General features: G+C 38.3%; 1 protein-coding gene and 1 pseudogene across 1 annotated transcript in view; both read right to left on the minus strand.

Moving 5' to 3' along the window:
- Nucleotides 1-866: 866 nt before the first annotated feature.
- The window catches only part of LOC111513875 (tetratricopeptide repeat protein 28), a 61,508-nt gene continuing 35,247 nt past the window's right edge, over nt 867-27,127 (minus strand). The window contains exons 19-37 of the mRNA XM_074186733.1: nt 26,752-26,944; nt 25,034-25,282; nt 23,819-24,127; nt 23,471-23,605; nt 23,145-23,338; nt 22,747-22,992; nt 22,058-22,219; nt 13,597-13,787; nt 13,202-13,472; nt 12,743-12,896; nt 12,539-12,689; nt 12,335-12,486; nt 9,489-9,844; nt 5,512-5,688; nt 5,213-5,425; nt 4,135-4,357; nt 3,569-3,760; nt 3,114-3,318; nt 867-1,367 (exon numbers count right to left, since the gene is read on the minus strand). Coding sequence (XP_074042834.1) covers nt 1,145-1,367; nt 3,114-3,318; nt 3,569-3,760; nt 4,135-4,357; nt 5,213-5,425; nt 5,512-5,688; nt 9,489-9,844; nt 12,335-12,486; nt 12,539-12,689; nt 12,743-12,896; nt 13,202-13,472; nt 13,597-13,787; nt 22,058-22,219; nt 22,747-22,992; nt 23,145-23,338; nt 23,471-23,605; nt 23,819-24,127; nt 25,034-25,282; nt 26,752-26,944 — 3,996 coding nt within the window. The 3' untranslated portion in view covers nt 867-1,144. The remainder of the gene's footprint in view (nt 1,368-3,113; nt 3,319-3,568; nt 3,761-4,134; nt 4,358-5,212; nt 5,426-5,511; nt 5,689-9,488; nt 9,845-12,334; nt 12,487-12,538; nt 12,690-12,742; nt 12,897-13,201; nt 13,473-13,596; nt 13,788-22,057; nt 22,220-22,746; nt 22,993-23,144; nt 23,339-23,470; nt 23,606-23,818; nt 24,128-25,033; nt 25,283-26,751; nt 26,945-27,127) is intronic.
- On the minus strand, nt 14,060-15,610 carry LOC141479932 (dynein axonemal heavy chain 7 pseudogene; annotated as a pseudogene).

A 27,127-nucleotide genomic window follows, 5' to 3' on the forward strand; every position in this document is an offset into this window, starting at 1 on the left:
CTTGTGGTACACCAAAAGTTGAAATTATTCCATCATTTTCACAATTTTTGTTTACTTCTCTTCGATTTTGAAACTAATTGAAATACTTTTTAAGAATGACCTGCCACTTTACATATGAGTGTCAATCCACATACCACTGTCAAAATTTAAATCTTTGTCAATTATTGGGCCTTACTATTCACGCTTTTCAACTTGGTTGATAGATTTGCACTGATATTCAACATTTATTATAATACTGTTCATATTTTTTTCGTGTGCTCGTAAACTGTCACCATTTTTCGTGTTTGTAGGCCGTCAAGTTTGTTCCGCTTTTACCGGCGCGCTGGTTTGCCAGTCCTCTCTGCTTGGTATGATGATTTTGAAATAATTTTTAAAGTTGTACTGCGGAATTGTGTTATCCACGAGCATTCCTAGTAATGGATCTGCCTTCAGTTCATTGTATACTTTCAAGTATTCTGCAACATGTGACTGCCTGATTGGGGTTTGCCCCTGCATTAGCCTGTGTGTCACCAGTCGAGCTTCTATTTGAATGTAGATGTGCAATGGTGGAAGTCCGAGTAGGTTCTCAAGTGCTGCAGTTGGGGTCGTTTTCATGGCTGCCGCTATATTTATGATCATAAAATGAATAGAGAACTGGGGCTAAAACTCAACTGTGTGGAACACCATACGTTGCAAATACTTCATCTCCTTCAAAATTATAATATGATTTTTCTCCTGAGTTGTATGTTTAGTGAAGTTTCATGGTTTACTGTATCTATAAACAATATTTATTAGATCTGTCTCTGCTGACTGAGTGTTTGAATTCGGTTGGAACGCATATTGAAACATGGAAAGATAAAAAAATAATGTTAATCACAAAGACTCACTCATTATAAAAATATTTTATTTGAGAATTGGCAATTACAAACAGATCATTCAGACTCCATTGGAAGACAATAAATAGTTGAAATATACAAAAAAATAATACACTCCGACTGATGCAACAACTACTTGTGAACTATAAGGTGGAGAAGGCCTCTGTGGTATACTCCATCAAACGTCAATTCATCTTCTGATCCACTTTTCTGGCACTCATAAGCACAGTGTTAAGATAGGAAAAGTGAACAAGGAAAATTCTAGTATCTCCAGTGTTTTCCTACTTTTATCAACTCAGATTTGGATTGGGCACGCTTCTTCTGAGAGCAGGGACCGTCTTCATCTTGGCGTTTGGTTTGTTGGCAGCTAGATATGCCAGGAAATGATTGTTTTTGTAGCTCGAAGAAGTTGAGTCTGCTATACTGCGACCGTCACCTTCATCTCTTCGAGACATCTCTGAAAACGGAGAGAGTCGCTTTGGTTCAGTCTCTTCGATTCTCTTCCGTTCAGATCTGAAATTGGAAATAATTAGGTCGATATAGTTGAGAGGAAGATATGATCTTCATAAGCGTGATCCATTGCACTTATTATGCACGATAAATGGTGTTACATTTGGGAGTGATGAAATAGAATATACTCTCATGAAATATGAGAATTGAAACTTTCTATACCCTCAGTACATCCACACAAAGTATTGAAATGAAGCCAATGAATACTTACGTCACCGCATAGGAAATACTGGCTAATAGTGTCGGTGTACCCTTTGTATTTAATAGGTCTAAGAAGTGTAAAAGTGGGTGAAAAATAAATTGGAATGGTCAATTTATATTTAAGGTATTTGGTGAGTTGTGCCAGCAAAATGATCCAAATCAAACCAGAGTTACCGAGCCATTGGTGAAAAACTGGTCTAGCTACCGAGCAGCAATAGGTCCTCAACGTCCACAATGCAGCAATAAGCTTCGAAGTCAGGATGTTCTCATCATAGTTTGATGAATACTCGAGGATATAATTGTGGCACCTCTGGAAACCGGAGGCATAAGGTCACTCATCTATTTTATATGGATGATCTTTAACTTTATGCCTCTCGAGAAAAGGATCTCCATTAGTTTTTTAGCGGCGGTGGAAGAATATACGCATGCTATTGGTGGGAAATTCGGGATAGACGAATGTTCAACGGTCGATCTCAAAAGAAGATGATGCGAGGATTACGGAGAGGATGAGCAAGATGGAAGCACCCTGGACCATCTGCACTGCACCAACAACCAACAACACCACTCACAAAAAGCAGTGAGGAGCTTCCTCCTCGGCCAGTATTAGCACAAACTCCGACAGATGTGGTAATCGGAACTGTCGGGAAAAACAAATTTGCTGCTATGAATATTCTTGCCATTCCAGTCTCATTATACTCGTTTGGAGTACTGAAATAGACTCGAGAGAAGTTTTATCAACTCGACTTGAAGACCCGAAAAATGATCCTAAATCATCAGTTCCACGATTGTACTTTCCCTGATAATGGAATTCGAAGTGTCTGCATGACAGAATGGTACTGGATGGAGCCTGTAAAATCATCAGGAGTTTGGACCCCCTTCTCTGCCTAGTCCGCGACCATGACAGAGCAAGAATTTGGGGCAGCTGCCTGGGTGGCTGATGAACTGTGTCTAGTTTTTGACGCTCAACGAGGTGATCACAACTCTGTCAACGATTTGGAAGCCAACAACACAAGAATGAGCCAATGCTTGGGGTTTTCGTCAATAGCATCGAAGATCTGGGCTTTTCAAAGCACCTAACCTTAGCTTTCCTCAGATCGAGTGAGCTGGAGTTGGAAACTGAGGGGTTCATTATGGCTTGCCAGGATAGTGACTTCAACACCTCAGTCTACCGCAGTCGTCTGTTGGATATACGTTTATTGATCTTGATTTGACAAATTATTGTCAATGGTGGGGCCGAAATTGGTACAGTCGTTCCTGCAGAGAAAGTATGCAGAATACATATTTTTCTGTTTTGGAAAGAAACATAAACATAAATAAATGTTACTGGAGTTTTTTCCCAACACTAAATCGTTATTTTTAACACCTCGACACGTGTTTAGATCACCAAGTGATCCTCTTTGAAGATGATCACTTGGTGATCGAAACACGTGTCGAGGTGTTAAAAATAACGATTTAGTGTTGGGAAAAAACTCCAGTAATATTCATTACTACACCTAAGATTCCAAACAGTGCATCATAAGTAAACATAAACATGTCATAGGAACCTACCTCATCAGACTTTTTTTATGTTTCACTTCTCTCTCCAATATGTCAGCAGTGGTTAAATCAGAACTCTGAATTTGTTGAAGGGCACTTGCATTTTCTGTGAGCCACGGTTTACTGGACTTCAGTTTGCAGGTACAACTGTCAGGGTCACATCTTTGGCATTGCACAGGTTTGATTTCGCCACTGATGTCTTCGTCATCTAGTATACCTGAAAGTGGAGAAATTGGAAAATGTTTGAGAAAGTGTTGACGGGTAATTTCCATCAAGAGCATAGTGCATTTGAATAATTAAATATTCAAATATTTAGGTAGTAATCAAAATGAAATCATCAAAGCAAACAATATTTCTTTTATCTTTAGTATTGTATGTTGAGTCATCTGCAAGACTTCACCATATCGGAACCATTTTGTTTCAATGATGCAAAAATGTAAGAAAACTACTCAAAATCCGTTACTCACCCAATGTTATTTTTTCCAGTATAGAGTTGTCGGTCTTAGGAGCTGATTGAGATGACTGGTTGAGTAATAGTTTTGATAGGGGAGGTGCCAATCCCAAACCAATGTTTCTTTCATGATATACTTCAGAAATTGTAGGCGTCAACTCTCTATTGATATGCCTAAGTTGTGTTGCCAAAATTGTGTCATGTAAGGCTGTGAAGAAAAAGAAACGAAATTGGCTCATATTGGATATATTTTAGAATATAGATTAGATTAGGTTAGGTTAGGTTAGGTTAGGTTAGGTTAGGTTGAAAAAGAAGAGAAATGGTGAAGTGACTTATGGCGCTATCTCAATTCCCTTAACCAGTCAAAAAAATTGCAGGCTGTAATGAATTTGATTCAACTGTAGTATCATCATTGAGGAAGAAATTATAAATAAAATGAGCTCTGAAACTATTTCCTGTGGTAAATCAAAATGAAATATTCCTCAGAATATCAAAAACTTCTCACCTTGAAGGCTAACAGCCTTTGAATTCTCATTTTACAATTGATTTTAAGCAAATATGATTTTTCAAACATTCTCTTACTTAATGAAGCGCTTCCAGATTTCCCATCACTTATGTTTATATCCTGCTTCGAATCCTCTTTCTCGGGTGTAGAAGCAATCGAGGCCAAATTAGAAGCAGCTTCGGAATCATTTGGTGAGAAATAGAGCAGTCTTTCATTCGCTGGTAATGTTTCCTCACTTGGCAGTGTTATTGGTTTCCTACTTTGGTTTGGAGGAGGATGTAGAGGTTGAGCAGACGATACCTAAAACATCGAAAATTAGTTTACGACAATCTTGCTAAGACATCATCATTCAATGAAATGATTTCTACTGTTCTATACTATACTCAGCCATTTTGAAACGGTCATTTTGAACGGCTACACTTAAATGGCCACATCAAAATAGCCACAGTGGAATGACCACATTGAATGGCCACACTGAATGGCCACACTGAATGGCCACACTGAATGGCCACATTGAAATGGCCACATTGAAATGGCCACATTGAAATGGCCACATTGAACGGCCACATCGAAATGTTAACAAATTTTCATCTTGAATATATTTTTCATTTTCAGCCTGATTTTGAATGTTTTTCAATGAATGGATAGAAATGTATATCGGATTATTTCACATCAAACATATTTCCTGATACCTATGGCCCGATTTATATTGGGTCTTCCGACAGGGACTTCAAATCTTTGACAATTCATAACGGCCATCTTATGATATCACTAAATTGTAAATTTTTGCATAATTATTGTAAAAGATAGAAAACACACAAAGAAAACTCAAAGCTCTATTGGATAATTCACAAATTTGAAACTTATCTTGATATTGAAATGAATCAAAAAAGAATGTTTAAGAAATGAACATGCTGGTTTTGAGTGTCATCTAAAAATTGTATTTCACTACAGGGTGTTTCAAAATTAGCTGGTAGAAACAAATTTTTATTTTCCCTCGTATAATATGTATAATTCGGGCAAATCTATCTGATATAAATCAATCTAACACAAATTTCCTACCACTTATTGAAAAAAATATCGATATTGTTATCAATTTCAAGGTGTCTGTTTTTTATGTATCTGAGTGCAGTGGAAAGTCTAACATATTCTCACCTCTGTTCTTACGCTCAATCTGTCTAAAGTACACATAGCATTTCTCGGCTTCTTGTAAGGAATTTTGGTTTTGAAGGTGGTGTTGAAAAGTTTTGCTTCCATTTTTTCTAACTCGCTATCAGAACTATTTTCGAACAATCCAGCAGGCAAGTTATTATAAAGTGACGATAGTTCCGTTGCCGGTTTGACTCGTGGTGGTGGAAGAGGTGGAATCTGAAATATTATAAATTTTGACGTAATTGATCAGAAGATATTCAATAACGGAAAAACTCGAGGTATGGTGATATATGGAACTGTACCTGATTTTGTGTCTGCCTTCTTAAAATAGTGGCATGCCCGTTATCCCAATCAGTGGCTGAGCTGGCTGAACTAGAACTGTCTGGTCTTATATTGTCATTCTTTCCGTCGTTTTGGGCATAAAGATGTCGTATTCTTGTTTGATGGGCTAGTGAAAGAGCAATGTTCTGGTTTTCGGGCTGAAAGTTTCAATTTATGATTCAACTATATTACATGGTTCTCAAAATGTTCGGGGGCATCATCACCAGCTGATTTTTTGGTAATAATATAGCTAAAATGTTTGTTCAATTATCCTGGATCACTGCTGATGATTGTTTCCGAACTTCAGGTGTAAATGCTTTTATAACTGTTACTATCACTTTCATGAATTCAAACTTCTACGATTTCTCAATATTTCTTATCAGATTTTCACAAACCATTCATCATTACCACAAGAGATGATACACCACTTAGACGCATAAATATAAACTAATAGGTAAATCATACTTTCCTACCAGTAACGTAAAACTAAACTCCAAATGAGGAAGAGGAGATGAACTCATCATTTAGTGAACCCTTTGGGTTCACTATCGCAAGTCATCGCACCCAAATTAATGGTGGTTAGTAAAAGTCATTCCATTTTTCAAAATGATAAATCAGATTCAGTAATGACTCGCGGTATGTGGGAAGATCAAATATAGATTTGGAAAATTCAGATGGCATCTAGAGAATTCAATTCAGTTCTTAATTCAAATCAGTTGAGATTCGGATCAGTCCAGGATGTGATTAGTATAATAAAGTAGGTAATTAATACAGTGAGTTTCACCCGAGTGACAGAACAGAAGTATGAAGCAGTCACTGATGAAGAATTTGTTTGTGTTTTGGATTTGAACACAAACACAGTAAATTATAACTGAATCTGCAGAGTTAGTCTGTTAAGAAGCTACGAAAGTGAATATAGCTGCTTTAGATTACAAGATTATGATAACATAGAAAATGTGTAGCCCAAATGAAGGCTTCTGGCAGGTCTTCAAAATCAACAGAATAACTACGAAGGTGGGTAGGTAGGTCTTAAGCGACTGGATCTGTTCGACCTTCAACTGTAACAAGCGAGCGTTATTTGTGGCTGAGACCTAATCAAACTCGACCAAATGAATCCAACTTCTTAACAAACTCGATCACTTCATTTGGTGAGTGATATTTCAGGTCAGCTGGTAAGAGTTGATCTCTGCCAAACGCTGAAAATCTGACTACGTGGCACAGACTACATGGTCTGCTTCCAGAGTCTGAATTTTCTAATAGAAAATAATCCCCTCCAAGAATTCAGACCAGGTTATTTGCAGGATCTGCTCAATGGAAGATTATTTTATCTCCTGATGTAGATTCTGCTCGTGCTACTCAGAAATTCATTGCAAAGCCACTTGGCTGCACTACCTAGCTCCATCTCCTCTGTGAACTCTTTCTCTTAATCCTTTGTGACAGGAAGAACAGTTGTGGTCATTCACTAGACATCCGTCTCCTCTGTTGACTCAACTTATTTGCAGAATTTGCTTGGTGAGAGACTGCTTCCTCTCATGTTGCAAATTATATTCCTGCCGCTACAAAATTTAGGACAAGTCAGTGTCATAAAACTGAACTTAGGAGTTCATAATCCAATGCTACAGGGATAACAATTGCGGTCGTTTGAACTCATCTCCGCTTTGAACTCAGCTCAAAAGCCGGAGAATTGGGACAATATTTCTCCTGATTCTTTGTTACAGAAAAAATTGTTGATATCGTTTATTCGATATCTATATCCTCTATAGAATTAGATTCGGGATTTTGGTTACTTCGTGGTCCATAATGGAGTCCCACGAGTAGCTAGGAAAAGAAGGTCAATCACGGTTGAGTCCCGCATTATGATCACAAGGCTTTCTGCGACTACAAGACGCCCTATATGAGACACCACACCTGACAGAGGTAATCTATAGCTCCCGCGTAGGTACCTATAGATCAAAACTGTAAAAGACAAGTAATGAAACACAATAAAAGTGGTATGAAAATTGCATTCACTAATCAGATAGTTGAATGGTCATATTTGCCTGATATGGAAATGTTATACCATATTCAAAGAAATTAAACCAAATTTTGTGCAATATCAACTGAAAGTGGGTAGTACTTATGAAAGTTCAATGTTGAAAGCCTTGAAAAGCTAAATAATACCAAAAGTAGCATCTCTCGTGGAAGCAACATCAAAACCAATTCGAGTCATAAATTACTACAACTATTGGCCCAATAATGGCCTACAAAAAGAACAGTAGGCAGCAGAATGAAGAAGTTGAGGAGTCTCCCAACATGGAGGAAGAAGTTTTCTCTTTGGAGACTGACAGGAGCAGATCCAGAGAAAGTACACCATTCCTCGAAGACTCTGATAGACTAGAAGTAGAATCACTGAACGAAACCCATTCTGTACTTCTAGGTTTAATAGAAGATCAGGCATCTAGATCAATGCAGGAAGGGACGGCGGAGGAGTCTCCTAACATCCAGTAATGCCACTAAAAATAATACAAATTAACGTGGACAGAAGGGGGCAGCCCAAAAATTGCTAGCAAAAATCACAGAGGAAGAAGGAGTAGACATTGCCCTGGTCCAAGAGCCAAACGTCCGGATAACATCTAACAATCCACGGTGGATACTCGACTCGACAAATATCTGTGCGGTATTCTGCGCTAACTCGGGCTGCGGCGTGGTAACACACGTGAAGGGGCAGGGCTGTGCCTGCATCAAATTCGAAGATTGGGCATTATATAGTTGCTACATATCCCCCAATACCTCGCTAGAAGTATACAAGGAAAGGCTACACCTTATTTTGGATCACGTGGTGGACTCAAAGACCGAAGCGACAGTTGCGGGAGACTTCAATGCCAAATCGCCTTCCTGGAATTCACCATTAACAGATGCCAGAGGCACATATATGGACGAAGCGCTGCAAGCTCTGGACATGGTAGTCCTAAACGAGGGGAGTACCCCAACTTTCACTAGGGGAGCAACGACATCGTACATAGACGTAACCTTTGCCACGCAGACGGCTAGCAGATTGGTGCATTCGTGGAGGGTATCCACAGGGGAAAGCCTTAGCCTACATAGGCATATATTCTATGACATCGACAAAGGAAATGAGACACCGACGAGAGAATGGGTGGAAAGGCCTCGCCCGCAGGCAGATGTATTTAGAGACGTCATTCGGATAGCCCGCTAGGGGTGTAAAAGACGCAAAGAGCCTCGTCAAGGTAATCAAAGAGGCACAGGTTCTGAGTACGGTGGCGATACAGGTTGGTCCCAACAGGTTGCAGCCAGTATGGTGGAACGAGGAGATTGAGCAGCTCAGAACAATCTGCAATAGGCACAGGAGGTCCCTCACAAGAGCTAGAGGTAGAGACATGGATCAAACCACGATCGAAGGTCTAGAGGCAAGATATAAAAGCGGCAGGAAGGAATTAAAAACTGCAATTAGGAGAGCACAAAGGAGAAAATGAGAGGAGCTATGCAGTGAGTTGGAAGAAGACCCCTGGGGGAGAGGATATCAAATAGTCACAGGGTCGATGAGACATCTTAGGACCCCGTCCTAAGATTGGGAAATATTTATTATTTATTGTTATTTCATTTTTTTTATCAATTCATATATTCCTTCATATAATTTTTCATAATCGATGCATATTAACATCAACATTTGTTCAATACTTCTAACCTGTATACAGTATATCAGTTGTATGGAATGGACTTCTAATATGAGTCTTCATGCAGCTCCTTGAAGAGGTAGACGGCCATCAGGTTTACTCCGTAGTGATTTCATTCAAACGTTTGGTACTGTCATTTGTTTCATGAGACGATTTGATGAAATCATTCATTGAGTTATTCAGAGTTTGACTTGGGTTAGTACAAACATCGCTACATCGCGATAAGATTTTGTAGAGGCTTGCTGATAAAAACAATAACATTGAGACAAATGACACCATCTTACCTGTAGGACCACAGGTGGACTGGGTGTGAATGCCGCGTCAGACTCTCCACCACCGGGTCTTGCTAAAGTGGCGCTCCTCCTGAGCTTGCTATCCAAGGTTAATTTTCCATCAGGTGGGTTTGACGTTCGACCATCTGGTTCACCTCTCCGCCTAACATACGAGGTAAACGCTCCCCCAAACTTCGTGGTTGGTAATACTGTCCTGGAAAATGGTGGAGGGATGCGCAGTACAGGTTTGGGAGTGGGACACATGTTGAGTTCGTTATCAGAATGGGAGAAATCGTTATCTACAGATGCCAGGGATTCTAGACTGCTCGATGAATCGATTGTCAGGCTTTTTGGAGCTTCGTGGGTATCTGGAATTATAACACAAGATCAGTTGTGAGTTGAAAATTTCAGATTTCAAGTTAGCGAGTAGACAGAAATTATATCAATAATCAAACGTGTTCGCATTATCAACTGTTTTCTTTGGTTGATCATTTCATCAAGGTAAGGAAATATTTTTCTGTCAATTTTTTCTACAAAGCATGTTATGGAGCACCGATTGTGCTAAATAGCAAAAAAAACATTTGAACTATTTTTGTTGAATTCGCATTTTGGCTCTTGTGGGAGTCAATCTGTAAAAAATATACGACAGTGATCTAAGAAGTATCCGACTTCAACATGAAGCTAGCAGCAATCATAAATGAAAGCTAGTGAATTTCGTTGTTCATCTGTTGACAGTTTCAGCCATTTTGGAAGCGTAGTTGTTAGGTATAATCGAGGTAAACGATATTGTGCACTCTTAAAGTTGGCGGCACTCTCAAATGCCAAAAAAACAACAGATAGAAATGAACTGGCAGCGAACTAGTTCATGTATACTGTAGACTTGGCGGTTCGTATTGGATAACTTTTACTAACCGAGTTCTATGATTAGCTGAAGTCATTAAATTGAATTTGAAGTCATGTTACGGTGACGAATAGAAATCGGGAATGCGGGCATGGTTATCGCCGTCGTGCCATCAATGTTCAGTTCAGGAACTGATCGCGATTTGAGTGTTGAAATTCGATACAGTTATAATTACTTAAAACTTTTGTTATCTACTTAAAATTTGGCATCCTTGGACAATTACTAATACTAATAACGAATGTGATAAAAACACAGACTTTTTCCAGTGTAGTGATTCCAATAGCGATGGTGAACAATGTGAGAAAAAAATACCAGTGATTAAGATTCGGATGCATTTGAATATTGAAACACAGAGAGTATGTTTCAATGCATATAAGAATCTACATCTCAAGTTGTGTTTCGAGAGAAACAAACTATTACAAGCAACATCAGATTTGACCGAAATTCCATTCTCAACTGTACATAAAATACTCAAAAACAAACCTTATGAACGCAAGACGTGATGTGATACAAAATTACCAAAATCTTTAGATGTTCATCTAATAAAATAATTGAAAAAAATAATATAAGAGTGTTACAAAAGCAATAAGATTCCTACAACTGAAATCATAAGGAAGAAATTTAATTCTTTAGGCCATAACGTGAGCTGCTGTGATAAAACTCTTCAGAATTGGATAAAGAAACTAGGGTTCAGATTTAAAATAATGAACAAACGATAAGCAGATATGGAAAGCAGAAGAATAGTGGAATTGGGTAACAAATTCTTAGAACAAATAACTAAAGAACAACGACACATTTTCTATTTGGACGAAGCTTGGTATACCACTCACGCTACAGTTACGAAAGGATGGACTGATGGTTCGAGAATGTGTACGCTTAACATGCCTGCAAACAAAGTATCGCGACTAATCGTTGTGCATTGCGGAGGAAGTAAACGATGGGTTCCGAATTCTTTGAAATCATTTGGAAAAAAACTGCTATATTGACTATCTTAAGAACATGGAAGCTAATATTTTCGAGGAATGATTTGAAAACACATCGATCCCAAATTTGGATACGAATAGTGTGATAGTTCTTGACAACGCTTCCTACCATTCGCGACAGGTCATCAAAGTACCGAATAAAAATTCGAGGAAAGATGAAATACAAAGTTTTTTAATGGATAACAATTTGTATTTTGAAGATTACTATACCAAAAACCAAGTACTTGAGGTTTCACAGACAAACAAACACATTTGAAAAAGTGTATGCCCTTGAGAGTATTACTGAAAAGTATGGAAACACCATACTAAAACTTTATCCCTATTTTTCTGTGTTTCAATTCCATCGAGTTGGTTTGGGAAAAATAAAAACAAAGCCTCAGGCGTAAAAATAATTTTTCAAAATTTGATAAGAAAGTAGTAGAGCTAATTGAAGAAGAGAAGTATCTGATATTACCGAAGAAGACTGGCAGAAAAAGATTTGAAAAAGTGATTTTAGTTAAAAAAAACTATATGCATGGAGATTGGAGACTTTTAAAGGGTAAGAGATGGCAAATGTTATGAACATGTCAAAAGAATATGTTTGTCACATACTAAATATTTGAATGAACATTTCCAACGCTCTGTTGACGCAGTTTAGACACAATAAATCCGAGTTTTGGCGCTGATTAATCTCTGTAGATGAAACTTGCATACACCATTATACACCCGAAACAAAAATATAGTCCCAACAGTTGACTGCAAAGGGGGAACAGGCCCAAAAAAAAAAACAAAAACTGTTTTTTTGGCTTTTTCTTGAAGAGTACTTCGACCATACCACTAACGATGTCTACCGCAGTTGCAGTGGAAACGATTGGAGATTATAACCGAAGAAGGACACAGCAAAACCCGGAAACCAACCAAAACATTCATATTATTATTTTCATCAATGTCAATTTTTCAATTTTCAATATATGCAGTATTTTTCAATTACTCACCGAATAAAGCAAGCAACGCTTGTAAAGTGAACTGGATATTTCTTCTGTTCGCTTGTTTTCCCGTTCTCAAAGTAACTTTGTCTTGACCAACGTCGATCAAATCGAACCCTAAGGATGCTAGAAGTTCGTGACAGCCTGGCACCCTCCACAATCTGGAAATTATCAACAACTTCAGAAGTGTCTCAGAAATAATTTTCCACGTACCTGACATTCAGTGGTACATCGACATTGTCATTATCCAAACCCTTCGACGAGAATTGAGTTAAAGCAGTTTGAATGACCGCAATAATATCATCAGCGACGTCGGAGTTTGATGTTAGTTTGGATAAGGCGTATATTGAGGTACTGCTCAACCCTGAAAAATTTTCTTATTGCAGATATAAATGAGAATAATTGTTTTGATATTACCCAGCAGAGCTTGGAGGCTAGCAGAACATTGAGTCAGTCGTTCGTCTGGATCAGATTGAGGGAAGAACACACTGCTAGGTATACCATTTGAAGCCGGTTCGAATCTGAAGCCTACAGCCATTAGAAGCTCCTTCCACCCAGTCACTGGTCCAACCTGTTCCCAAAAAAATTGTCATACCTTACAAAAATATTGTAGCAAAAATGAACCCTAACGAGGAGGTAATCTTCTGAACCCATGTAAGAGCGCTGCTACTACACGCCCGTTTGAGGTGAGGTTCTGAATTCATTCATCTTATAATAATAACGTTTATTCTCCAAATAAACAACATAACTGAGGACGAACAAAAGAAGATGATTCAGCATTGGAATAGTAAGTTTTTTGGAGAAATGACCTCACACTAATGGGTTTGAGTATGTATATGTGATAAAATCAACCAAAAGTCACATATCTTCCCTCACCTTATTTTCAATGGACTTCTGAGTGGTATACATAGCATTTTTCTGGCCTCGGTGAATTCTCTGCAAACTCTTCTCAACCAGATGGAGGGTAACCCGAAGAGCATCTCTGCATTTTTCAGGGACCTGTAGAAGTTCACAAAGAGCTTGTCCCACTAGCGCCACCTTGTTGGAAAGACGGACATTCAAACCGACGAGGACAAATCCTGCCCAATTTGCAGGATGGGCAAAATGTTTGGTATGTTGAACGGTTTGCATGGCCTCTGATAAAGCCCTGAAGGAGACATTAACAAAACATTATTATGGATTTGTGGTACTAACTTTCCACAGAAGATCAAGAAGATGTGAATGAGTCTAGAGTCTCAAAATTACAAAATTTTCATTCACTGAATACTCACCTGGCAGCTCTGGTACCCTGCAACAATGACGAATAAAATGCCCTGAGTAGAATTTTGGTCGCAGTGTCTGGTACTGGCCACAAGGAAATGAGAACTGCTTGAGCTCCGGCTGATAAAAGGGATCTCACAAGTGCCACCAAACCGTCAGAAGTTGCCCAACCTTGTTGATCTCTTGTGTGTGATGAACTCACCTGTTGAAATTCAATTTGAAATTTCAGAGAAACATATTCTTAAAATTATGACAGCATGAAAACAGTAGATACTTGAGAAATTTATTTCTAATTTATTATGAGGTTATTAAATTATAGTCTATGAAAAAACCTATGAAGATTGAGAACGTCACTCTCGCCTATTGATGAATGGAAATTTTATCAGATCTCGTTTCGACAGATTTAACATGTAAAGCTCTCATTTTTCTTTAACATAAGTTATAATTCAGTCCAATACAATTAATACTAAGACTGTCATAGCCTACATTCTCACCTCACTCATCTAATCATAAAAAAACTAGGTCATCATGTAAAAAAATCCTCAGTGGAAATTCAAAAGATTCAAGACGAGATCTTGGCGAGGGAATAAGGAAAACTTTCAAAAGTTGAAAGAGATCCGATAGAAATCCTCCAATACCACCAATTTTCTGTAGACATGGTTAACATCTAGAAGCCAAGACCGTAGCCAGAAAACAATTTCGGGGGGGTTTAGTTTGGTGGAACAGTAGAAAAACATGAAATATTTTATTTCTATACATAATATATTGGTACTGTGAAATATAAAAACCCGTACAGTTAATCAAACCCTCCTAATTACTGGGACAACTGACAAAGCATTGCTACACCTCGCATGATCCAGTGTGCCTGCGGCTGGGAGGATGGCAGAGTCATGGCAATTACAAAATTCGTCGAATGTCCTATGGTAGATAAAACGCCTCTCCTTTCAGACGTTTTGTACACCGGACACGTATACGTTTTTTTCGGGAGGAGATCGTCTCTCTTCACTGGTTTTAACCATAAATATGGTACAATATCGTATAAAACCTTCGGAAGGGATTCGTCCAACTCCATTATATCATAATTCCATCGAGCACCGTCTAAAAACAATCCATAGACGTAGACACCATCTGCAGGAGGTTCGGTGAATTTAGATCTAGATTGAACCTCATAATCGAAAGTCAGGAGATCGATAGGAATCGTATATTTTCTGGCATAGTTTTGTTGTGCACCTGTTAAGAAAGCTTGTGTGAAGAAAACTCCTGATAGCCAAAAGGTGGGGGGCGCTCCTTCATCCATCCATTTTTGTAAAAAGGCCAATCTAGCCAGAAAATCATTGACATAACTTCCCAGAGGTTTCATAGAAGGATAAGATCGTTTTGCCCACATATGCGGTACTTTTCTTCCAGATCCACTGACATAACAATCTGACCTTTAATGGCTTTTTGAACGTTCTTCAAGCTGGTCCTGATGGCAGTTAACAAAACGTTGAAACGAGTCATTTCCTGAACCAAAACGGTGTTCATACTCTGCGTGTACGATACGGGGTACTTCTCCATAGCGGCATCACAGTCAAAGTTTGGTGGCAACTTCGCCAAAATATCTGAAGAAACCTCCATCACCACGTCGTCGGGAGATTTGGCGGAGTCACTGGTTGACATAGCATCCTGAGTGAGCAGAGTGTTGGCAAACAGTAAACTAGTTTCTTGCTGGTCCTTCATGATGTCTGCGTTTTCGTGCATCCCGAAAACTTCCGGATGGGTAATCAAAGGAAGAGACCTCGTATAGTTCATGAATTCTTCGTATTCCGTCTTGTCCGGGCAATAGTAAACTCATGTGGGATCGAAGAGATAATTTGGGATTTCCACCAGTTCTCTGCAATAAAACTTTCTGAGTATCGTCGAGAAAGTTCGACGGTCCCAGTCGTCCGTCAATCGGCCACCGTAGTTGCACTCTCCTGTTAAATAGAGCAAAGCATCATACTGGATATCCTCATACTCATTCAAGAACATGAAATATAAAAATGACTAAAGAAAGAAAATGGTGTTACATGAAAATATATATATTTACTAGAAAACCATTACACGAATATTACCATCTTTTTACAAAATCATATTTAGTTTTCTAGCTCTCTTTGCAGCAAACAAATCAATTACCTTCTCGGAGTCGATGTCAATTCTACGGTGGGTTGACATTAACGCCAAACCGTTTAGTCGTTCCTGTCTTGTGGAGTTTCTTAAATAAGTTTTAAGGCGTTTCAGAGAAGGAAGGTCCTTTCAGGGATACATGTGGAAACAGGTAGAGTCGCCAAGATCTTTAAAAGTTTGTACGCACATTGCCGTAAGGTTGTTTCATTGTGTTTCAGGGAAGTTTTTTTCAATATCCTCTTTCAAGCACTTGGTTTGTTTTGCCAAGGACTTGATAAAAGTTTTAACGGATTTTATAATTCCAATAGTATCTGTATCTGTAGAGTAGGGAGGGTGAGTGTAGCACTTGTCCTCACTAGGAGACATCTCCTTTATATCGGCAGGTGTAGGCCAAAACTCGCCGAACACACACTCTCTTATTGACGATAACTCCGGACACTCGCAAAGGACATGCCAGACAGTTTCATCTTCCTATTCACACACCCTGCATAGAGGTGTGTCCACTAACCCCATATTATGGAGGTGTTTTTCTTAGTTGACAGTGGCCAGTAGAAATCCTACTGTTAAGCGTAGATTTTTCCTGGTCATCGCTAGATAATTCTTCGGCGCCAGCTTCCCAGGGTCACCCAGATTGATCCTGCCAAGATTGTATCCTTTGATTCCATCCCATTTCTTTAGGGATTGAGCATGGATGTAATGTTTGGCTGATTCCGCAATTGTCTAAGTCATCAGGCCGTATGTGCCACTGAGTCCTAAAAGTCTTAGTCCAGCCGCTTCCTTGGCTAAAAAGTCAGCAATACGATTACCTTTACTCCTGTCGTGCCCTTTAATCCACCTCAGGATAATGTTATTATCTACCGAGGCTTTGGCTAAATCTTGGTGGCACTCTGTGGCACTCTATTACTAGCCCTGAGGTAACACGTTGTCTATTCAAGGTTGATAGGGCTTGTCTGCTATCAGTGCAGATTGTAATGTTTTTGTGGCAATTGAGATACCAGCCAGTTCTGTTTGAACCACGCTTGTATTTTTTCCCATTCCTCACTTAATCCTTAGGCTTGGTGATCTGGAGTACATGTCACATCCTGAGCCTCATTTGGTTTTTGAGCCGTCTGTATATATGCATATTGCATTTGTAGCATCTGACTTTGTGTTCTCTTTTATTTGTATTTTGTAGGGTTTATTAAACACAAACCTGGGTTCAATTGCATCACTGGTTGCCTGCAGCAGAGGTTGCGCACTGAGCGCTTCTCGCCATAGGCTCAATTGATCCATTCCTACTTCGAGGTTTATACCAGCCGTGCGCAATTGTAACATGGCTATTAACACAACCTTCTTAACGTATCGGTCCAGAGGGGACAGACCCGCGATTAATTCCTTTGCCGTGGTTGGTGTAGTTCTCATGGCTCCTGTGATGTTTAAACAATCCAATCGTTGTATTTGATATAATTTTTGAATGGCCGTTGCTTGTAGAACTTTCGGGGGAAATCAATACCCCTTGATCCCCCCTGGCTACGGCTTTGCTAGAAGCATTTGAAATCAGCCTTGCAAGATTCCTAGAGGGAAACCAGGAAACATGTATTTTTCCCCTATCTACGATAAGGCTCGAGTCTCTATGTAATAGTTGTTTATGGATGTTTATGAGTGTCTTTCCAGCAGGAAGGTTATTGCGATACTTCACTCACTTCATTAGTGATTTTTGTATAGCCAATACTATTCGTATCTCATTAAGACAGTGTTATTTGATGGTCAGCAGCAAGCATTCACATACATTTTGCTGCACAATGAACATAAAAAGCCTTTGTCCGTCCGACAGTTTTACATGTGCTATCTCGTGGACTTGATCGAAGCTACATTCGTCATTCATGATTCCGATTCATGAACTGACTGGATGGCCTTGCTCTTCTGTAAGAATATCATGACTCTCTGTAGCCAGTTCAATCTGTTACTGTGGTTAAGTAGACTCATCTTGGAGATAATCAGTTCTGTAATGTCCACTGATGACATGACCAGATTTTCCACTTCAGCCATAGCAACAGGTGACATACAGTGTGTCCAAGAAAAGGATCCTAAGCATGGGAATCTCAGTACCTGTTGGAGATACAGCTTAGGTTAAATTAGGAAAAAGTTGTGTTTTTTAAATCTTATTTACATGCCGTTTAGAAACTTGAAGAATTTTCATGGCCTGCTGAGATATTTGGGAATAACGAGAATTTGACAATATCAATTTTATTTTTTTCTGACTTTATTTGAAAAGATATCAAAAAACGAATAACACTTTTTCATTGGCACTTTTAAGGTACTACACGATGGTATTTTTATATTTTATATCCGACGTTTCGTTTTCAAGAAACCATCATCAACTTTATTTTTTTATATGACCCGAAACAAAAGTACACCCTGTATCTGATTCCATTTTTTATTACAAATTCAACGATGTATCACATGCCATTGTTTTCTTTTTAGTTTAAAGGAAAATCACATTTTTTCTATTTTTAAAAAATCTTCAAGTAGGCGTTGCAAACAAATGCTTTGACGTAAATACCTGTCACCGAGCCTGTCAAATATTAGTTAATTACACGATAAAATAGTAATTGTCGTTGTTGTTAGCCTGTTTGTCGAGTTGTTGTTTTTAGAGTTATTGTTACTGTTGTCGTTATTATTGTTTATTGTTGAATAGATAATATTGTGTTATTATCGTCGAATATGCCGGGTGACATACTAACGTGCTACATTTTGTGCCACAAAAATACTGTAAATACAGCAGCAATGTATCTCAATACATATCCAGAAAGAAAGCAGCCATGTAAGTCCATTTTCTTAGAGCTCGAAATTTAAAAGAATATGGTTCATTTAAAAAGCCTATTTTATCTCGAGAAAAGGAATCTTCAGAAGAAGCCCAAAATAATGTTTTACAAGCAGTTGTTGAGAACCCTGAAATATCAACTAGGCAAATAGAAAATAATGTAGGAGTAGCCAAATCCACTGCTCAATTTATTTTGCGTAAAAATAGATATCACCCCTATAAATTTAGGATTTGCCAAGGACTTAAACCAGGGGATTTCGAACGGCGCCGAAATTTTTGCGAATGGTATACACGCGCGTGTGAAGAAGATTATAATTTCCCTTCAAAAATAATATGGTCCGACGAAAGTATGGTCACTAATAATGGTATCTTCAACCGCCGCAATAAGCATTACTGGGCTCAGCAAAATCCGCGTGTTAAGAAAATATCAAGACATCAAGAACGTTTTGGGTTTAATATGTGGTGTGCAATTTTAGGAACTAAAATACTAGGTCCGTTTTTTTACTATAATTCTTTGACCGCCGAACGATACCATCATTTATTGCAAAACTATGTAGAAGACTGTTTAGATAATTTACCTCTGGCACAGGTCAATAACTGTTGGTTTCAACAAGACGGTGCTCCTGCACATAATTCTAGACAAGTTCGAGAGTATCTTTCCCAGCGATTTCCTGGAAGGTGGATTGGAACCTTTAGTGAAGTGTCTTGGCCAGCGCGATTCCCTGACTTAACTCCTCTGGACTTCTTCATATGGGGTTTTGTTGAAAACCGAGTTTACCAACATTCTTTTGAAACTGAACAGCAGTTACGAGAATGTGTAACTGTCGCATTCAACAGTATTACACCAGATATGTTACGTGATGTTTTAAGTTCTACAGTTAGAAGATCATACTTATGTTTGGAAAATAACGGAAACCTGTTTGAACACCTCCTTTGAATTAAATAAAAAATGCGTTAATTTCTTTGTTGTTTTCATTACTTTAAAAAAATCGTTATTAACCTACTTAAAAATACATTTTAAAAATAGAAAAAATGCAATTTTCCCTTAAACTAAAAAGAAAACAATGGCATGTGTTACATCGTTGAATTCGTAATAAAAAATGGAATCAGATACAGGGTGTACTTTTTTTTCGGGCTATTCAAAAAAATAAAGTTGATGATGGTTTTTTGAAAACGAAACGTCGGATATAAAAACTAAAAATACCATCGTGTAGTACCTTGAAAGTGCCAATGAAAAAGTGTTATTCGTTTTTTGATATCTTTTCAAATAAAGTCAGAAAAAAATAAAATTGATATTGTCAAATTCTCGTTTTTCCCAAATATCTCAGCAGGCCATGAAAATTCTTCAAGTTTCTAGACGGCATGTAAATAAGCTTTAAAGAACACAACTTTTTCCTAATTTAACCTAAGCTGTATCTCCAACAGGTACTGAGATTACCATGCTTAGGATCCTTATCTTGGACACACTGTATATACCACTTACATAATTCCTTCAGATTACTCAGAAGGAACGGCTATACTTTTCATTTCTTTTGGCCACTCAACGCGTTTGACTGAAAACGATTTTTTCTCCAGACATGACTGCCTCATTTAAACATTGCTCAACATCAACATACTTCCAGTAGTATGGAAAATTATATGAGGAAAAAAAGGAGTTGCAAGTCCAGTGGAACATTTGAACATTAGCTAGTGCGACGCTTCTGCTGGCTTCGACATGTTGATGAAACCTTCGTGGTTTGGAGTCACAAGTAAGATGAATTAGCAACATTTCTGTGACATTAGAATTCTTGGAATCCGAGAGTTTATTTAACAACAGAAAAAGAAAAGGGAGGAAGAGTCACTTTTCTGTACCGGGAAAACTACCTCATACGAACCGATATTTCAATATGCACTGCAATCATCATCCGCGACAGAAAAGGAGGGTTATTGAGACTCTGGTAGAGCAAGATGTAACGCTGAAGCGACCTACAATTGCGGAACTAGCCAAACGTCACACCCATGCTCAATCCCTAAAGAGATGGAATGGAATCAAAGGAGGCAGTCTTGCCAGGATCACTCTGGCGACCCTGTGATGCTGGCGCCGAAGAAATATCTAGACGATGACCAGGCAAAACCTACGCTCAACAGTAGGATTTCTGACTAGCCACTGTCAACTAAGGAAACACCTTCATATTATGGGGCTTGTTGACACACCTCTATACAGGATGTGTGAACAGGAAGATGAAACTGTCAGGCACGTCCTATGCGAGTGTCTGGAGTTATCATCAATAAGAGAGTGTGTGTTCGGCGAGTCTTGGCCTACACCTGCCGATATAAAGATAATGTCTCCCAGAGACCTGTCCATCTTCCTGTAAAGAACAGTATGAACGATGACCTAGGAGGTCAACTCCTCGGGAGGATGTACAATGGGTCACATGTGGCCTAAGTGCTGTGAGCCTACACTCAACCTTCCTACTCTACAGATACAGAACACTGGAGCGAACGGCCAATGGAATACCTTTTCTATCCTACATAAGCGGTGTGATATATCGAATTGGAGGTATACTTGAAAACCATGGAGTTGAATCGACAGTTGCAGAACATGCTCTCTAGAGCAGCCATAAAATTATTCAGAGAGGCTGTAGAAATACATAAACATAAGAATACTTCCAAACGTGAGGAAGAGGCCTCAAACATCAACAAGACATGGATACCGGCACTTCATAACAAAAAATTCTTCCACTAATTGAGGAAGGGCCGGAGACCAATCAAGAAAATTCGACACCTAGTCCCTCCATAAGTACTTCGACTGCTGCCGTGTCGCCTTCGATGATGTCTGCCGCAGTAGCAGACGAAACGTCAGGTATGAAAACCTACAGACCATGGCTTACAAACATAGAAACATTGGTTTACAAATCATCGGTTTGAGCACCACCACTTACTTACTTCTAACCCTTTTTTCAAAAGGGTTGGTTATGGTCTTCTCCTTAATTAGTATTACCAAGTGCTACCGGGTTGTTAGGCTACCTAGAATCGGCATTGGAGAGAGGTTTGTGCTCTTCTTTCGGGGATGATAATTCAGTGGAGGAACACGGAATCGTATTTCGATGGAATATATATTTTTTTAAATTATAGCCACAAGACTAAACTCAATGTATATGGCATGATAGCCTGGGAATAAATACAAAGAAAATGTGATTAATGGTAGAACTGGAATTTCTGGACTAGAATAACTCAAACTATCAGATCTGCAAAACGCTTCTCGACGGACGCTTCATTAACCTAGTTGACGTTTACATCTTCTGAAGTAGGCTACTACATCTTCTGAAGACACTAACTTGGTTAGTGAAATGCGAGTCGAGAAGAGTGTTTCAGTTCTAGTGTTTCGGAATACTGCTTCTCCGGAAAGTACTTTCAGTTGACAGGTTTCAATTTTCCGAAAGGATATTGATACCATTTCTAAAATAAATAATGTCAGGTTGAGGTACCCCTCCAAAATTTCATCTCTCATTCATGAAATAAACAAATGAAAATGTATAACTTACCACTACCAATCGAGCGGTGAGTCTAAGAGACAAAATGTCTGCAGCACTCAACAAAAATTCAGACAAAGGCGGTACCTCTGCAGAAATTGAAACTTCGTTACTCTCCTCTTCTTCGGCAGTATCTGTTATGTATAACCTTTTGGACTGACTTTGATCTAATACCTATAAAATAATAATTCATTGATTCATATTTGAATCCCTAGAAAGTAACACTTTTGACAAAAAAGTAGCAGGAATCGATGATTTCAAAAGCCCGATGTTATAGCTAGGTTGGCACAACCGATCTCTATACTCACGCGGAGTTTTAGCGACATCTATCATCTAGTTTGTTCACTATACTCAATATGCTGATTAACCTCAAATGTGTTTTGCGATTTTCATAATGATTTGTCTTAAATTTTGCATTGCACATGGAATTTTGTGCGCCGAAATACTCAAAAGTGTTTGCATAAGAATTACGAATAATACATATTTTGCGTTTCAATGATCAATTTCCGATACTTTTTTGACATGAAGTATATTATATTTACAGTCAGATTCTACCAGTATTGATACTTGAGACCAGAGATTGAACAACTGCACCACAGATTTACCTTTGAATGTGACAGAGTTCTTCAAAAACTGTTACATTCACTGTAGTTGATTGAAATTTAGAGCGGAAAACCAAGTTCAATATAGTGACAACTCACCTCTGCAGGACTTAGTACTAAAGAAGATAGCTTCCAAGAGACATGCGTTGCAAAATGAACACATTCCGCCTCTTGGATTTGGTTCAAAACCTGTTCTTTGGTTGCTGAACTACCGACCAGGACTTGAGTTTGCAGGAGCTCTGCAACCATAGTGGCTTCCTGTTCGGCATGAGGTATGTCTTTCCATCCCCAGTGTTCTGTCACAGCACTGGGTAACTTTGGATTCCCAACGATGAGACTCCTAACCTGTATCAGAAAATAGTTGTTTATTCAACTGAGCCGAGAAGTAAAATAGATTTACTGCCGCGGCTAGCCAGAATCATTTTTAATGCATTGTTACGTCCTTCATTGTTATCATCATTGTTGGTATAAATAGTGAAAGCTGAATATTCACTTACTGCTTGATCCTGATCCTGTTTTCGGGTTCTTCCGGATTTTAGGGTACTCAAGTTAGGAACAACGAATAGAGAAAATCTTTCACTGAGATATTCGGAGTTTTCACTGGCTGACCTCAGAACAGGAAAAGGTACTAGGAAAAGGTCGCTTTCCAATACTAAAATTAGTTCCCTTGGTCCTTCTTTAAATGAGGATACTGTAAAAAATAGGGCATTGCAAATTATACAAGCAAAAAACTAAGGAATCTAAACGGTATATGATAGTTGAAGATTGGAAAATGTTCAAACTCATATTGTTGAATTTGATGAGGAACATAAATTTAACTCACTTTTATTTGGTAGATGTTCTTCGAAGGGCTGGATAAGGAGTGTATACAAGGAATGTAAACAACTCGGCCCTTTCCATGTTTGTCGTCTTCCAATCCTTGTTGAACCTTGTGCACTAGCACTAGATCTGGTACTTCCTAAACAAATTTTAAATGATGTGCTATTGATCAGTTTGGTAAATATGTACTCTATACTAGGATTCTCATTCACATTCGACAAATGGCAGAATGATGAAACAAAACCTATTTGCTAGTGGTATGTTTGAAATGAAAAGTTTTTTTATAGGATATACACATTTTGATGGAGCAATTATCAGATGGAGTCATTGGAAGAACTAACGACAAGCTTACCTTGCAGTGAAGCTACGGATCCACCAACACTCCCCAATGAAAATAGGGAACTCAGCGAATAGTTGCTAGAATTCATCAGATGGTGTCGATTGATCATCCTTGAAAAACCCGTCCTGTCTGAAAGGGTATCTTCTGAATATTGATCCTCGGCTATGGTGGTACAAGGAGACAATTCCAAACCAAGACTATCCCTAACTGAAGTGACCATTTTTTCTAGTATGCCTGATCCAGACATTATGTGGTCGCTGTTTTCTGCATTGTCGTTTTCGGAACATTCCACCAATGATACAGAATGGAATTTCACTATGCCTTGAAAAATACAAGAGTTCAGTCTAGAATTCAGGAGTTCCGCAAGGAACAGTTCAAGCTTCCATATTATTTTTTGTTTACATCAACAGTATATGTTCCATCAGTAACTTTGGGGGGCAACTCATATCATATGCGGGCGATACGGCACGGATATTAGCAGGTACCAGTTGGAAGGGGCCATTTTAAGAATCAAGAAAGGGACTAACAGATATCCAGATATGTCTTAATATTTATAAAAAATTAACGTTTGGGCAGGAATATTGGTAAACCATATTGTAAGACCTCTATTTATTGATCAAAATTTAATGAGGGAACTATATTTGAATATGCTGGAAACTACCGTTGACCCTCTCATCATTGAAATCGTTGAAGCGAATCCTAATGAATTCGAAATCGATATTGTATTCCAACAAGATGGAGCACCACCACATTACTTTAGACAAGTAAGAAACTATTTGGATACTATTTTTCCCGGTCGTTGGATTGGCCGACGAGGTCCTACAGAATGGCCAGCCCGCTCGCCAGACTTGACATTAAAGAACTGTCTATACCTATGTATACACGATTTGAATTGTTCCTAACAATAATGATGTGTCGATGATTTACACATTGACACGTTGACAAAAGTCGTATATCCAGACAGACATCCATTCACTTATTGAAAAAATAAACCCGAGCTACTTCCTGTTTGAATTAAAAAGAGTGGAAGAACTTTACACATTGCAATTGATGGATTTCTGAAGGAGCATTTTTTTCTACTGATAGACTAAAAAAAATGTTTTGGTCAAGATATTTCGTGTGTGTCTGTCTCTAAATTCATAAGAAATATGGAGTTTCAATTCTGTTTCATTGAAATCGAGGGATAGAAGGTAGAAAGTTGAAAGGTAAAACTAAAAATATACTTACCCTTTGTAGGTAGAATCAGCCATGCGTACAGGAATCCTGCTGCGATGCTGTAATATAATACAGATGCTCTTTGCCTGTTAACTGTATCTTTCAAATTATCCAACGTGGCCATGTTGAATTCTTCCAGCTTACTGCTTTTGCTTCTAGATTTTGTATCAGATGATCCTTGTCGCTCTAGAAGCAGGTCAACAAAGGCTCTATTCCTGCTCCTTTCAGCTACAAGTAAAGCCTCATCGGAACGATTCAGACCTGTTCACAACATCATTTACTCATATTAGAGGTCCGAAATAATACATAAAGAAATAAAATTATGATAAAAAACTTTAAAATAAGCTTTTATTTAAGTGCCCTAAAAAATCTAAATAAAATTTCAAATCACATTAACCACATTCACTTATGACTTTACAGAATTGAAATTATAATAAAAGCTTGTCGCGATAATTTCAATTTGTAATTGAAATTTTGTCATTAGGTAGGCACCTACTGAACTTGTAAGCAAATCATAATGTTTGTAATTAAATAAAAATGCCGTGAATGCTTGAAATTTGGAACTTTAACCTTGAATAACTATTTTACACACATAGGATTTATCGGGTTTAAAATTTAAAATTTTATTTAAATTTCATCTGACTGAATATGTAGAGATTTTTTCTGGGCATCGCGAACTGTACAAGCCCAGCATGAACAATTGGCAACATTCTACGTTCAGCTGTACCATGGCTGAATTCAGCTGGAAATTGCACATATTTTGGTTGAATAACGTGGATCACATCTTTGCCGAAGTCGATACAAACTGATGGAATGTCCGTGTCATACATTTGTGCTCTCCGGAAACGGCCATATAATTTCTATTATATGACCGATGACACCATTCACTAGACCCTCAGACACATCAACATTATATCGCAACATCACCTTGGCCCCCACAAATATTTCCAACTCTTTAGGCAAACCCCCAGTCTCGTTTATATCAGATGGTATAATATTATTTAAATCTATATTATCATTTTCTCTAGTACAATCTATTAGACTATCTTGTGCAATTATTTCATTTCAGTGCGAATAAATATGTGTTCTTACAACCTACTACACCATTTTTGTCTTCTTTTTGAAATCGGGAAGTAGGTATTTTAAAGTAAAAGCTTGATTTAATTTTTTTTCTGGAAATATATTTTTTTTATTGAAGCCAACCCTGGATGCGGCATCTATTTTATGATGGGCGTAACAGTTGCCTATCATAAACGAATGCGTATACAAAATTTCGTGTCCCTGCTATTTACCGCTGACAAATTGCTCTTACGGAGCCGATCCTGGCAGCAACATCAGGGCACGTTTATGATTAACATGCATTGTCATCGGTTCTGGACCAGCATGCAAAATTTCAGGTCAATCGGATAACGGGAAGTGGGTCAGATTAATTTTACCAAGATTTGTTAACATACATACAATTCAAGTTGAATAAAAGCTTTTAAAAATAAAAAGCAACACTGTAAAACACTGGCGTGTATAGAATTTTGTTTCAGGAAACTATTTGATAACTTTTTTGATAACGATCCATAAAAATGTGTTTAAAACTGTTACTTTTTCCTGTAATTTCGGGAGAACCCTTGGGACCCCCTATAAATTCCGGTGCTTCCAGAAAAGTTGGAAGTAGAAGAAAAACAATACCTGAGTGATGTAAAATAAAATACGAAAAGCAGTATAGTATATGTACTCACAAACTAGCACCCTCTGCAACACTTGATAACTGGAAGATTGCAAATCGAATAGAGTCAATTTGTAGTCCTGAGTATTTCTTGTTTCTCTTCTGATGCTTTCCAGAAGGTGGGTCGCGGCTTCCAATTGGTTCCTCGCACCTTCCAGATCTCCGCTAGCCCAAAGAGCTAACCCCAGTCTGTTCCTTATTTTAGCCTGTACCAAAATTCGAACAGAAATATTCAATTAGATTTTTTCATTAGGATACACACTTCTGTTATCGACAGTAATTCCACGAAACCTCGAAATTTTTTCGCGCAAAACAGTGGACTCAGAAAATCAAAAGACGCACATAACTGATGATTTTCATTTTTGACTAGGATTTTGTTGAAGTATACT

The sequence above is a fragment of the Leptinotarsa decemlineata genome, unplaced genomic scaffold, assembly GCF_025532065.1.
Source record: "Leptinotarsa decemlineata unplaced genomic scaffold, Ldec_3_MD MMD2_P_RNA_scaffold_1, whole genome shotgun sequence".
In the NCBI taxonomy this organism is placed as follows: Eukaryota; Metazoa; Arthropoda; class Insecta; order Coleoptera; family Chrysomelidae; genus Leptinotarsa; species Leptinotarsa decemlineata.